Here is a 14,883-nt window from a genome sequence, read left to right on the forward strand (position 1 = left end):
ACAGTCTGATTTAAGTGTCTAGACCTGAGCTTGCACAAGGACGGGCGGGCCAGAGACCAAAGGCCATGAGTTTGCCCCACAGAGCAACTTTAAACCTTCTGATTTGGAATGACCTTGAGCAGACCAGGGGCGCTCCAGTTTTGCCACAGCGCAGGCAGACAAGCCTCATTCATTCATGATGCCTGCTTGGCCCCTGAAGTTTGTGCCCCATCCACTCCAAATCCCCCCCCCCCCGCCCCCATTTTAGAGAAGACCTTGAGGCTCCAGGAGGGCTAGGCCAAGGGCACAGAGTTACAGCGGAGCTGGGATGGCGTTACCAGTCCCAGGCTCTGTCCCCCCCATCACCCGTTCCTCCAAGAGAAGCACGTTCTACACCAGTCTTTGTGGTCTGACCCAGCTGCCCCCAAAGCTGAGCGCACATCAATAAATGACCATCTCCCAGCAGCTGAGGGGTTAAACTAGAAAGTCACCGCTTCCCACCAGCTGCCTCATTTTCCCAACCCATTATTCCCTCCAATAAAATGAGTGCAGTGACACAACAGGAGAGAAGAATAAAATCTCACACACAGCCAGCTCTGCTGCTGCTATAAATGTTCAAAAGCCCTTGGGCCCCTGGGGCATACAAACCTTTTGCAGGCCCTTTAATTTCATTCTCTCCCACAGCCTTGCGGGGTGAGACAGAAACTCACCCACTGCAAACAAGTGGCTAACCGGTCCCTCAGCTCACCTCAACCAGTTAAGAGACCAGAGACTGAAACCCTGGAAGGGAACTTCTGTTTCAACATAGCTTTATATCCCCACTAGAAACAGTCCCTTGTTAAATAACTCTGAGAAAACCCAACACAGGAAGCATGAGAGCATGACATGGATAAATTAGGGAGTGGTTATTTGTCCTACAAAAGGATCTTCACTTAAGAAAGTGAACCTTTTAACACAGAAACCTTTTGTGTCTTTTAGACAACCATCTTTTCTAGGGCTTTGACAATATGGTTTAATTTGCAAAAACCTAGATCTAAAAAATTTTAGGGAAACATTTATCATATGGAGCAAAGTACAGTTATATATACACAGATACATAAGTAACCACCTTGTATAAAAATGGAAATTTGACCCATGGGCCACAGGAAAAGGTAATTGATAAATTATTCAGTTATGTTTCTCTTTAGACTTCTAGCATTTAAAACAAGTCTTGATGGTAGGTCTTTTATATAATCTGGACTTTCGCTGAAATAGTTTCTGAATTTAATTCCTTTGATGTGAGCTGTAAGCTTTTTGAAACTCAAAACGTTGCTTTTATAAAAATTAAGACATACTTTCACTTAAGGCAGAATCTCTTATTTAAACAGACCTTAGGACAGAAGTGTTGATCAATTTTGTATTATATATCTAAGCACAAAGAACATGTTCTGATAGCTATCTGTACAGAATTTATAGAGATAAAAATTACAGATACGGGGGCACGGGTGGTTCAGGGGTAGAATGCTCGCCTTCCATGGAGGAAACCTGGGTTCAAGTCCTGGGCCATGCACCCCCCCCGCCAAAAAAAATTGCAGACACATAAAAATACATAGAGACATATATACAGAGACTCACATATATACAGACACACAGGTGGGATTTCACAGCTGTAGGTGATTCGCCATATGGAAAGCATTTTCAAGTCCTTTTTTTTTCAAATCTTCCTCACAATTCCCTTGTGAAGAAGGGATTACAGGTGAGAGATCTGAGGTACTGTGAAGTTAAGGAACTCACTAGAAGTAACAGAACGAGTAAGTGGTGACACTGGAACTCAAATCTAGATTTCGTGACTGTCAAACCCATGGTATTTCTGCTTTCCGGTCTGATGAAGTGCTTGTATGCACACACACACCAAATCTCCTTCTGGAACTAAAAACAACATGTATCTATTAGGTCAAGCCATATGAAATCGCCAATCTTTAGCTGTTTTGATCCACAGAAATGGCAGTTTCATATGATTCAACCCAATGCACCTCTGAATTGTTCAGCTCTGAGCTAAGATAAGGGAGGACTCCTGATGGAAGGAAACTGACCATTTTTCCACACTAAATGAGGACCAGACAACTTTGTGGAGAAGGGCCACCAAAAGGTCATGCCTTGTGGATGGAAGAGCTTCCAGTTAGCCAGAGAAAGCCTTTTCCTTCCATAAGAGCACTGGGCCCTGGGCTCCTTGCCAGGAAGAAGACCTGGGGCAAAACTGCTTTCACACCCCCACCCCTGACCCCCACTCCCCACCCCACAGTCCTCGGGGAGGTCTGACCTCACCATGGGAACTGGGGGCGCTTCAGGGCTGTTTCCCATGGCGGTGGGGAAGGGGTGGGAACAGGACATCCTTATGAACACGCGTCTGTTTCTTCTCTCCCATGTTCTCTTTTAGTTTTGCTTGTTCATCACTTCTCTCCCCCCCCGCCCCCCACCGTGCACACGCACATGCACACATCTGGGAAGAAACGGGAGGTGGGACATTAGTGTTTCTTCCCCTACAGAAAGGAATTGGGGCAGGGGGAGGGGGGAGAGGAGGAGGCAGAATTCAGAGGAAAATCTGTCTGGGGAAAGCCGTGGCACTGATACAGAGTGACCCATTTAAAAGTGGTCCATGTGGGCAGCGCTGTGCTCCCAGGTTTCCAGCCGACTGAGCGGCATGTGTATGAACACACACGCACTCAGACTTTCTCTTTCACACGCACTTTCTGACACCAACTGTGCATCCACTTGAGGTTGCCAAAATTCAGGCAAGGACCAAGTATAGTTAAACACTGTCTGCCTATCTTTCCCTCTCATGCTCTCTCTCTGTGTATGAAGAAGACTCTGGTGAACAGAAAAGGGATGGTGTTGAGAAACAAACAGGGCAGGTGAAAGTGGGAACGATAAAAAACCAGAAAGACAAAGAAGAATTCAGGAACTCCAAAAAACTTCTATAATTGAGCATTCACATCTGCCAGGTGGGTAAAGAGAGTGATGGAGGAGAATGGTAATAGCAGGACGATCCCCAAGAAAGATGCTATGTCTTTCCTGGACATCGTTCATTCATTCATTCACCAGGATTTAGTGGGCACCATCCACCACGTGCCCATCCCTGTACCAGGCACTGGGAAAAGAGGTGAATGAAACCTGATTGCAGCCAGGTCAGGAGGCGAGTTAGGCAGGGTTAGCTAAGCACATCCAGTGAATCCTCCTCCAGCCTCCAAACTTCCTCCAAGATAAGGACTTTGGCCTCCTCTAGGACCATCACATTAATTTAGATTGCTCACCTTGAAGACTCTGTCTCTATTCTGAGCCCAGCCTGGCCACTTCTGTGAGGGGGAGGGAATGAAGTGAACATTTATATCGAGTTATTACTTTTCAATATATCTCCCTAATCTCAGGACATCCCATTTCACAGTTGCAGAAACTGAGGCATAAAGAAGTTAGTGATTTGCTGCAGGCCACCCTTCAGGCAGTGAGGTGGCTGGGATTCAGGTTCAGGCCACCCGGCTCCACAGCCCAGACTCTTAGCCACCACACGATACAGTGAGGAATGGAACGGTAGGACCTGCCACTGTGAGAGGCTGGCTTAAGGGGACAGCACTTGAGTGGCTGTGGGGATGGGGGATCAAGTTCCGCTTCTGCCACAAATGTGATTGCGATGTTGGACAAACCATTTAACTTCTCGGATCTTCCCTCCAATTTGAGAATTTTGAAGAGAAAATCCCTAAGGTCCCTTGACTTTGAATAATCTATGCCAAAGTGGACAAGAGTTTTAACACTTCTTTAAATCACTGTACAGAGAACGGGGGGAAATAGGGACACGGGCAGATTTGTAGGATGTGCCGTGACAGGAGGAAATCGGAATTGGATGTGGAAGGGACTCACTGAACTGGGCCTACGGACGGTGAGGGGTGGCTGCAAACTCTGCAATTAGCCAGGCCTGCCGGGCGCTCCGCGGACCGCGCGGGAGAGAACATGGACCAGGATCCAAACCCATTCCAGGGGACGGCGGCCCGGGCCCGGGGACGGTGAAAGGAGCGCAAGGAAGGCATGCTGGGACCAAGCGGTGCTCACCATCACGATGTTGGCCAGATGGGCAGAGACAAGCGCATACACCCCGCCAGAGGAGCCCACGACCGGCGCAGTCATGTCGGCCACAGACACCACCAGGGACCCTGGGACAGAAAGAGAGCGAGAGGTCTCACCGATGCTGGAGTCGGCCTGCCCTACCCCAGCCCCGGCCCTTGGACGCCGCAGCCCCAGGGGGGACACCCCAAAGCAAGAGAACCCAACTGTCCCTCCCTCCATCCCATCCTGGAGCTTGTGGAGGATTAATTTAGCACGGAAGGGACCATTCGATTTGAACTTCTCATTCTGCATTTGAGAAATGAAGATTCTAAGAAGCCGAAAGGGAAGCGACTTGGCGAAAGGAGCACGAGGACCAGAACCCCCCCCCCCCCACCGCCTCTCCACCCAACCTGTGGGGACGCCGAGCGACCGCGGGGCCCGGAGCGGCCGTGACAACAGCAGCGGCAGGCGTTGTAGGGACACCTGCCACTAAAGGGGCCGAGGTTCAGACACTGGACGAAGCATTTTACATAAGTTATCCCCTTTAATCCTTCAGACAAGGCTCGAAGGCAGGTACCAGTCGCCTCTTTGCACAGATAAGGACACTGTCCCCAGAGTCACCTGGCCAGAAGAACTCAAACCAGGGTATGAGTCCAGGGTTGCCTGACACAAAACCCTTGGTCCTGGCCTCTAAAGCAACTATCCCCCAAATAGGCACAGAGGGGGCCTCCATTCTCTGCCATCTCTCTCTTCAACAGCATCTAGAGACCTGCGAAGCATCATCCCCAACCTTCTTTCAGTCCAGTTAGATTACAAAAGGCCAACAGGATCCCCCATGTGGGGGCTTCTTTAGAGGAAAAATGTCCTTGAAAAGTCACAAGGAAGAGAGAGATATGATGACACATCCTCTGGGGGAAAGGAAGGGTAGACGAGTCCCCACCTGGGAGATGGCAAACTTTTTCCCTGGGAGGGAAGCTGGACAAAGAGGAGATGGGAAATTTATTGTTCTGGTCTCATTTAAGTGTGATCAATGGTTTGGCTGCCAGGGAAAGACATGGGAGACTAAAAATAACTCAGAGGTAGAGCCCAGGGCTCAGAGGAAGAGAGGTGGCTGGCCGGGGTGAGTGTGCAGAAATCACCCTGGAAAATGCCTGCAGGCTCATGAGCCAATTAGTCATTGCCTGGGTGGGGAGAGGAGGGACCAGTGGAAGGCCAGAGTCTGCAGGTTCTACAGGAGTGGAGGATTCACCACCTGGGAGGATTCATCAGCCCCCGAATGAGAGCAGCTGACAGCCCTGGCCCGGGAGAGCCTTCCGCCTCCCCCATCTCGTGCCTTCTCCTCTGACCTCTCTCAAGGTTCACTAAGATCCTGCAAGGAGGAGAACCCCACGAGGACCCTTGGTCTCATGGGGGAACGTTGTCTTTCAGAAAAAAACAAAACTGTTATGATCTGAGAACTCTCAAGTCCTCCCCTCCCAGGGCAACTATAAATCTTCCATCCCCCCTTTCATGCCTTCCCTCTGGCTTTAATTAGGTATTGATCTATTGTCAGATAACTTTCTCTTTTTTCACTCCCTAGCCACAGGGTCAGCCATATATAACAGAGGAAAAAAATCCCAGGGTGGCAAACAAACATGCACGGGGGGCCGGCATGACAAAGGGTTCCCACGCTCTCCTGTCTAAGAACGCTGCATTGCAGGGCAGCATGCTGAAGGGCTGGCTGCCCAAGCCACACCTCATTAATTACCATTTGGACAGAAGAAGCTGCAGCCTCCCTGGGCTGGCCTCTTTCCTTGGCACAACTCCCTACAAAGCAGCCCGAATTCTGCTTCCTTGTCCTCCCCCCAGGAGCCGGGAGCCAAGGCAGAGGCGGCAGGGCAGCCCCAGGCAGGAAAGGGTTCCTGCACTTGCTGACCTTTCCCTCACCCTCCCCGGGGTTGAGAGTTCTGACCCCAGGGCCAGGGGTCAGTTTGTGATTGCAGCAGGAGTATCGAATGAGGACGTGGCTAGCTAGTGACATGACTTGGGAACAGCCCCTGAATTCTTTGGGCTTCAGCTGTCACATCTGTGAAAGGAGGAGGTCTTAGGCTTTCCAACTTTTGAGCAGCGAAAGCTTCTTTCAAAGGAAGCTTCCAACCCGTGGAGCAAAGCACAGTGCAGCCATTCTGGGGTTGGGGAGCAAAGTCTGCTGCCCACTAGAGAGTACATCAAGGGATCCCTCCAGATTAGAAATTAGGTCTCAGCCTAAGATTCACATTCCAAGGCTTAGATTTTAAAAGCTCAAAGGTGACGACCTGAACCCATCTGCCCTCCTTTTGTGGTGCAAAGACTTTTCTCAAATTACTGCAGATTAATCCCCAACTAGAGGAAAGAGAAATAAAATACAAACACAGGAATGTATATTAAAAATATACAGTAATAAAAAGACCCACCTGAGGCCATCCCAGGGCAAAAAATATGAACTAGACAGGATTTCTTTACAAGCTGTTATGAACCTAAGAGACAGTTCCATGAGGCCAGTGTGAACGCTTGAATGTAGCAAGGGCAGAGGACAGGGACAGAACATCAGAATGTCAAGTGAGAGTGAGAGAACACTCCTCTGTACAGAGTAGGGCAAGGGACCGTTCTAGTCAGGGCTATGAATCCCACCACTACCATACCCCCCAAAACACTGAGTCCATACCAGCGTACAAATAAACTGGTGACTTTGCCATTGCACACACTATGGTAATTTTAGTCTGGAGAATTTTAAAGCAAGTGTTCTCCAACATCTTCCTTGTCTGTTAAAAAAAATTCATATAAAAATATGCAGAACATCTAACTTTAAGCAATGTCACTTTATTTATTTGTGTATCCTTTAATTTATTCTACAAATATGTACTGCCTTTCAGTACATATTTGACTCTGAGCTAGGCTGCTCTGAGGATGTACATGTGACTTGCAATCTAAGTTCTTGGTGATGCACTTAAGATACCAGCTTTTAAAGTACTTGAATTGTTAGCCATACAATTGTCAGCCTTAAGTGAGTTACTCATTGGCCTCAGCATTGATTAAAAGCTCAGGATTTAGGAGTAGACATGGAAAGCATTTTCACCCCAATTCTACTGCTTCTTAGCTGGGCAAAGAGAGAAAGTTGCTGAGCCTCTCTGAACAAGCTGTAAAATGGGGGTGACAGCCCTCACCTCCTAAGACCGTTGTGACGGACAGCAGAGATGGTATACATCCAGCCCTTAAATGCCTGGAGCACCATACGAGCTCAGCAAAGATTAACTATTGTTTTTATTAAGTGCAACGTCCTTAACATTTGGAACACTTTTCTTGGACAGGGTCAGATATCTATTAAAACCACTGTTGGCTTCTGACAATAAATTATCTGCACAAAGGAAAAGACCTCCTACCTTTTGGTTCTCCTAACACTATGGCTGTGGTTCAGAGCACAGCCTGGGTTTACATCCCAGCACCACCACTTATCAACTACTCATTCTTAGGCCATGGTTTCTGTTCCCATAGCAGGTAAGAGTAGCAGCATCTGCCTCGTAGGCTGGTTGTGAGGGTTTCACACAGCCTGCACACAGAAGGCGCGTGATAAATACTGGCCGTCCAGTCAGGGTCTGCCCATCTGTAAATGGGCCTCTGCTCTAAGAGGGACACACATGGAGTGGAGAGGGAAGAGTGAGTGGACAGTTTGGCCGGATCAATCACGCCAATCCTGGCGATCAAGGACATGATCTGTTGTGTCCCGAGTGCCCTCGGGTCTGGCTCAGTGGTTCAGACAGAACAGTGCCCAGTGTTCACGTGGCAGTCCTCCCCGACATGCACACTGAGCTGATGAACCCCACCTCTGTTTGCGCCCCTACAGGCCCTCCCCGCCCTGCACAGGTATCACTGGAACGTGCGCCTCCTCTACCATCTTCCCACTGAGTTTCACCTCATTTTGGTGAGGCCTGACTCATTTTGAATTTTATTTCTGTCTTCCAGGTTATTGGCAATCCCATCTAATTGAATATTAGGTGCAAGTGTTACGAGCGTCTTCCAGTTCCTTGCCATTTAACATCTGGGTCTCTGGTATCTAGGTATGGAAAATGTGGCTATAAATCCCCAGATGTCAGGATTATGAGGCTGTGGGGGCGGATGAGCAAGTCGGGCACACAGAGATGCGCAGCGGGCCTTCCTTCCAAGGGCACAGGAGGTGCCGGATTCTGGGAGAGGCTCCCGCGGGTGCTGTCCAAGGTGGCTCAAGTTTTTACCCTCAGCACACAAAGGAGCCAAAGAGGCAGTGGTGCGTGCATCTCCTGGGCCCGGGTCACGAATCCGCAGGCCAGCCCCGCGGGGGTGGCACTCTCCGGTGGGACCCTCGCCTCTCCAATTGCTGAAGCCACCTCAGTGACTCCCTGCCTGCCTATTATTTACAAGGCCGAGGCTGCCCCGCTCTGCCGATGACAACTTTAATGCCACTCAGAAAGGATTAAGATCTTACTTAAACATACACACAAAGCTCCCTTGGGCACAGCTGTCAAGCTGAAGAGCTGAGGCGGCAAACCTTGTTAAAAAAAAAAAAGCTAGCAATAAAGTTGGAAACATCACACGAGTGATCCCTGTGTTCAGAAGCCCGGTTGGTGCTGACTCTTCCTGTAGAAAGCTGCTCTGTTCCACCCCCCTCACCTCCCATTGGAGAGGGGCTTGCTGGAGCCACACTGGGCACCAGGGCCACCATCCATGAGGGCATGGCCACCTGCCAGAGCCACATGTGTGCCACATCAGCAGGAGGTCCAGGCTCTTCTGGATGGGGCAATGCTCACCTGACTCTCTCCTGTCTGCGGTGACTCACCAAGGGAACAGCGGCCAGCCCGAGCAGAGGCAAGACCCCCCCTTAGGGTACAGGGGAGCTGCCCCGGCCAGAGGCATGCCTGGCTCCACACATCCTTAGGGAGCTCACACTGCGCCACTTGCAGTTTACACAGCACCATCACTCACGCGGGCCGCTTCTCCACCCTCCCAGCAATCCCGGCAACTCACTATTTCCCTCTTAAAGCTTAATGGGGTCAAGAGAGGTTAATGAATCTCCCCCAGCTCACAAAGCTACAACGTGGCTGCATGGAGACCTGAATGCTGGTTAGTGGGTATGTTCCAAGTCCTGGGATCTCTTCCCTTTGCCATCATCTACTTCCCTTTCTAGGTGGCAGCCTGTTTCAGCTCCCTTTCCAGTCTCCCGGGGAGGTGGGCGAATTGCCTTGAGGACAACTCTTATAGCCAGAAGCCTTTGGGATAAGTGTCCTGTGCGTCCCCAGGAAGCTCAGGGCTTACCCAATCTCTCGGGGCCTCCCGGCCCGCCCTGTGGAGGTTTACCCCTATAGACATGGGGCCCAGCTGCCCACCTGCCACAACGCCAGCCACATAGACAAGCCCGATGCGGGTGGCTCCATGCACCATCTCCAGGGGCACCCCTACCAGCAGCTGCAGCACCACGTTGAGTCCCAGGTGTTCCACCCTGTGACAGAGAGACCACATTCATTCATCTATAGTCATCCATTCATTCAACAGACACTGTACGCCAAGCAGGCTGAGGATCTAGCAGGCCACAAGACTCCATCCCTGTCTTTGAGGAACTCACGGTCTGCTGGAGGGAGAACACGGGCCCAGAAACAGGCAGCTGCGATGGAGAGGGAGATCTTGGACAGAGCCTCCTGTCCGCACCTCCTCTGCCAGCTGGGACAGTAATGCACAGGCAGGGCCTGGGCAGTGAGTGGCAGAGTCAGCACTTGCCACAGTGAGAGGGGACAGCCATGGTCAAGACCCAGGAACTCTAGCAGCCGACACGAGAAGCTGAGGCTCCAAGACGGGTATGACTGAGTTCAGGTCCTATGGTTGGCCAGTGGCCAGGTCTCCGATCTGCCTGCCTGCTCCTTTCACCAGGCCACACAACTGGTATTTAGAGAGATGTTTGAGCACATTAAAGATGTCTTCTGTAACTTCATAACTCATGGTTATCCCTTAACTTCTCCATCCTGAAGTGAGAAAGAGCTTGTTCTGCCCCAAATTCTCAGGACTGGGATATGGGACCCCAGTTTCGTTACCCTGTGACTGCCTTCCTTTTTATATCATTACAGACCTGTGAGCAGATCTTGCTAAATGCGTGGGGTGCAAGTGTCACCAGAAAAGATGGTAACACTCCAAGTTTACAAAGCACTTTAGCATCCTTTATCTCATTTAAACTGAGCTTACAGCTGGGTGGCTTCCTAAGCTGGTTTAAGTTGTGGGACAACAGAACAGGGACTAAGGGGCTGGGCGCTGGTCCAGTACCCCTCCCTGCCCCTGGTTTGCAGGCCGTGCTCTGGGAGAGCCAAACGGCATGCCCAGAATCCTCCACCCTCCTCCGACTGTGCCAGCTGAATGATTCTGATTCCATGGCTATTAGAAGCGTCAGAAAAATTCACTGGAAAGGAGATGGGTGATGGCATCAGATTCTATGAGGGACCTCAGAGGTTTTCTGGTCCCATCCGCTTGTTTTATAGCCTCAGAACCTGAGAGTAGAGGAGGCCAGGTGAGGGGAGCCCAGGGCTCCCACCTCCCAATTCTGAGCTCTTCCCCCTCACAGTGGTTACTGGATTCCCAGGCCCAGAGTGTGTCTCAGAATAATAGGTCACATTTTTGTGTCAGTCCTCCCTAGATGTTGGCCAGCTGCTCCTGCCTCCTGCCCATTTTATTGCACCAGACAAGAGCCCCTCCCTCAAACTCCACGGACCTGGAGAATCTCCTCGAGGTCCCCCCTGTTAGGCACCGCCCCATAGGAGCAACTGTGAGAGAAAGGACTAAGGTCACCATCTGCGCCTTATCCACTCTCCAGCTTTTAGCTCCAGGAGGCAGAGAATGGAGCAAGGAGGCTTTAGGCATCATCCTTTCCCACCCTGATGGGTCAAGGGTCAAAGGCAGTCTGGAAGTAAAGCAGGCAGCCCCACCCCAGGCACAGCCACAGTGCTGAGCAGCCGGGGCAGAGAAGCCCCCAGTTTCTGCTGCCTCCAGCATCATGGTTCATGAGGAGACCGAAGAGTGACATACTTCCTCCACTCTGCTCCTTAGGCCCATGAGAAGCCTGGGACACATCAGGCAAGGTAAACAGCCCGTACTGTCTCCTTGGGCCCAGATGGTAGACATTCATTGGCAACCACAGAGAGGTCTCCTCATCCCAAAGCACCTTCTCCAGCAGATGCAGCCAATTGGGGTTGGCTCTTAGGCCAACTTTGGAGGCTCATCTGGAAGGGACCCTCACTGTAGGGCTCGCTCTTGGCCACTATGAACACTTCTGCTGAGGAATGGGCATGCTGGAGCCACTGGAGTTCTGTTTCCCATTTCCAACCCCAGGGTCAGGCACCCCCAGGGCATTTACTAGACTAACAGGGAATTCCTTCACTTCTCTAGACATGCTGCAGAAGACCCATGGAGGCCTGGTGTCCTGGGATACTGCTTTCCAAACTCAGCATCTCTACTACATAAAAATGGTCTCCAGCCAAGGGGCTACTCTTTAAGGAGACTGGATCTGGGTGATCACCCGGCCAGCCGGTGAATCCTTATAATGGTTATGAGGTAGGAAACACCAGTGAGAACTTGTTCCAACCCCTAAAGAGGTTCCGCAAAGAGAAACTGTAAGTATTCCTAGAGTTCCTCAGAGGACCCTCACCATATGTGGAAACCACCTTGGAGGAAGGTCATTTCAACAAATTGATCCTTTATTTCTTGGGGGCACTCGCCACACAGTTTATGCACAATCAATTTGGTAGCTGAACACATTTTCCTCTTTGCTTTAGTCACGAGGAAGCTCAGAACAAATTTTTGCAACATACATCTAATAAGAATCACATGCTGTGTATGTATGTACCAATCTTGCTGCATTTTCCTCCCCATATTTTCCCTTCTCCCAGATGCTCTCAATAATTTATTTGTATATTTTGGTACTGCATGAGTTTCAAAAAGCCACATCAAAACCTGTGCCTCAGTAGATACGAATAAACTAAAAAACTGTATTTCACCCTGTGTTATCTGGACACTTATTTTTCTAAAGGGGCTCTTGATACACAGGAAAAAAAAGAAGTACTCACCCTGCATGCATGAAAATGTATGTCAGGTAGCGCCAAGCCTGGGCTCGGAGCTGCGGGTGGTAAACCAGTGAATTCTTCAGGTAACGTGGATGGGTTACCTGCAGTACAAACTGATCCAGGGATACCCCATTATAGAGGAAAAACGCAACCTGGATGAAAGTACAGAAGAGGGGGCGTGTTACTAGGTGTAACACTGCCCAGGCACCACCTCTTGCGCTTACTAGAGGAAGCTGTCATCATCTGTCCTTTCCAGAGAATGAGAGACGCCCCCACGGCAGCGCCCAACTGAGCTTTCACCCACCCGCTGCCCATTTCTGGCTCACTATTAAATATTCTCACGATGGTCACGTGGTCTTTTGTGGCACACTTCCTTGATGCTAGGCAGGAAGAGCTGGGAGGGTACAGCTCCCTCACCTTTCTGCAGGAACGACTCCCTCATCTTCTTGGGGGATACGGCATTCCATATAAGTAGAGTTTGCAAATGACTGTAGATACTTGTTTAAGGCATAAAAAAGTATTTGTTTTAACTATTTTTTTGCATTTGTCTCACATGTATCATGCATGCCCCTATATTCTTAATCAGGGTATTTGTATTGATCTGGCCTATGAGTGTGATCCTCTCCAGCAATCAAAGTATATGGGGTTTTGCTCCTACACTAAATGACCCCAAAGACTTAGGTCTGCTTTTTTTTTTTTTTTTTCGCACGGGCAGGCACCAGGAAACGAACCCGGGTTTCTGGCATGGCAGGTGAGAACTCTGCCTGGTGAGCCACCGTGGCCTGCCCTTAGATCTGCTTTTCCTTCCCCTTATTGTCAGCTGCAACTTCTAGTTGCATGTTGGTAGTGCCTTCTAGTAGCTTGCCCTATGCCACTTAAATTTACAATTATGGAATGAAAAAAACAGGTCATCAGAACTTGTACGCAAGGCAAAAGCCTTGGGCTTTAGTACAAGGGCTTCGAAATAGTTATTTCAGCTATTTGAGCATTTTTCCATTTCTTCTAGATGGGTGGTTTGAGTTTACATTGCTGAGATTTTCAGAAATTTGAAAGCACTCTGGAAATGGACCACCTGGACACAGCTGCCTCCTCTGAATAACTTTGGGCAAATTATTTGAATTCTCTGGCCCTCGGTTTCCTCATCTGGAGATGGGGATGCCAATACCAATACTTCCAGGGCTTTCATGAGGTTTACAAGTGACAAAGTACACAAAGAGCCAGCCCCATGCTCAGCACATGCTCAGCTATAATTAGTGGCAGTCTAAAACCTCCCTGTGCTAAGCCTGGGAAAGGTTTAGGCCCCGTGGAGGCCGCACCCCCTGGGCTCTCTGGGGAGCTGTTCTGTCCATCCAATACCAGGCAGGTGGCCTGGCAGCAAACACAGCTTCCACAGCATCTTGTTATTTTGGTTCTCAAATAGAAGTTAATAAATAGATCAACACAGTAAGTCCTTTAAGACGAATCCAAGAATATCTCAGAAAACCACAGCTTCAACATGTGCTTGGATGAAGCCATAACAACGAACAGAGGAGCTCTGGCCCACAGATAAGATATTCTGATAACTAAAAAAAGAAGAAGGGCACCATGGAGTTTAACCATCCTGTAGTTTGATCAGGCAGGAACTTTATAAGAATATATGCAGAGGCAGTAATTAGGCCCGTGGCTCTGGAAGAGAAACAGGAGATTATAAACCACCAAAGGAGAGTCAAATATCCATTCAGGAGTTGGGGCACTGGGGCAGTGGTGCTGGGGCTTCAGGCACTTGGGTGGAACAGCTAAAAGCATTCAGAGCTCATCATGTGCAGGCACCAGTTCGGATAGGGGTGCCTTTGGATTTGGTTGCATAAACAGGAGACTTTTTATATAACAACAGGCACAGATGACTCTCTAAGGGGAGACTGTTCTCTAAACTATATAAGCTCATATGTACCTGTTCATTAAGCACTTAAATACCTCCTCTCATAGGTGTTTGTGGGATGCTTTTGTGTTCAGAAAGCACCAACGGCCATTCTCTCAGTCTCAATAGGGGAGGGGAGGGCAGGTCTGTTATTCCCGGTTAAAGGTGGGAAATTGGGGTCCCAGGAGAGCGAGTGACTTGTCCACAGTTATCCACCCAGGGAGGAACTAAAATAAATAGGTTTTAATGCGCTAGCCTGGCTAAATCCTGCAAATCGATAAACTTACTACATTGTTTTGGTTTCTGCTATTTGGGTGGGGACTTTGCTGCATTGAATACTGTTTGAAGTAATAATCATCTCTGGAATATCTCTTTGTGGTCCAGGGATTAGAACAATGTATTCACCGTGGCCTGCCTTGGGATGGCCACTGCTAGTCGACCCTCAACCTACTCCCATCAGTGGAGAGAACCACCCCCCTTCAATCGCAGACACTCTCTCTGCTCCTCACCCCATGCGCCCCTCCCCCGAGGCCACGCAGCCCCCTTCCCTGCCGCGCCCTTGCCTCCAGCAGTGTGACCGTGATCATGAACCAGGGCGGGGGGCAGCAGGTGTAGCTGTCGTAGTACCACTTGCGGTCAATCTCTCGGGGCAGGGTCTCGTAGGCCACGTGGCGGATCAGTCGCTGTGAGAGGTTGAGCCCCTTTTCCTCCAGCAGGGCCTTGCTGCAGAGCCTGCGGTTCCCCTGCAGGATGGCCTGGCGGAAGCTGTTGGACCGCTTGTTGCTCATCTATTCAGGAAACCGGGTGGGGGAGAGAACCACAGCCAGGATGTCAGCCAGCAGC

General features: G+C 49.9%; 1 protein-coding gene across 1 annotated transcript in view; it reads right to left on the bottom strand.

The window, feature by feature from the left end:
- RHBDL3 (rhomboid like 3) overlaps positions 1-14,883 on the bottom strand; it is a 47,883-nt gene that overhangs the window by 13,113 nt on the left and 19,887 nt on the right. The window contains exons 3-6 of the mRNA XM_077165219.1: positions 14,604-14,828; positions 12,147-12,295; positions 9,429-9,541; positions 4,060-4,160 (exon numbers count right to left, since the gene is read on the bottom strand). Coding sequence (XP_077021334.1) covers positions 4,060-4,160; positions 9,429-9,541; positions 12,147-12,295; positions 14,604-14,828 — 588 coding nt within the window. The remainder of the gene's footprint in view (positions 1-4,059; positions 4,161-9,428; positions 9,542-12,146; positions 12,296-14,603; positions 14,829-14,883) is intronic.

The sequence above is a fragment of the Tamandua tetradactyla genome, chromosome 6, assembly GCF_023851605.1.
Source record: "Tamandua tetradactyla isolate mTamTet1 chromosome 6, mTamTet1.pri, whole genome shotgun sequence".
Taxonomy (NCBI): domain Eukaryota; kingdom Metazoa; phylum Chordata; class Mammalia; order Pilosa; family Myrmecophagidae; genus Tamandua; species Tamandua tetradactyla.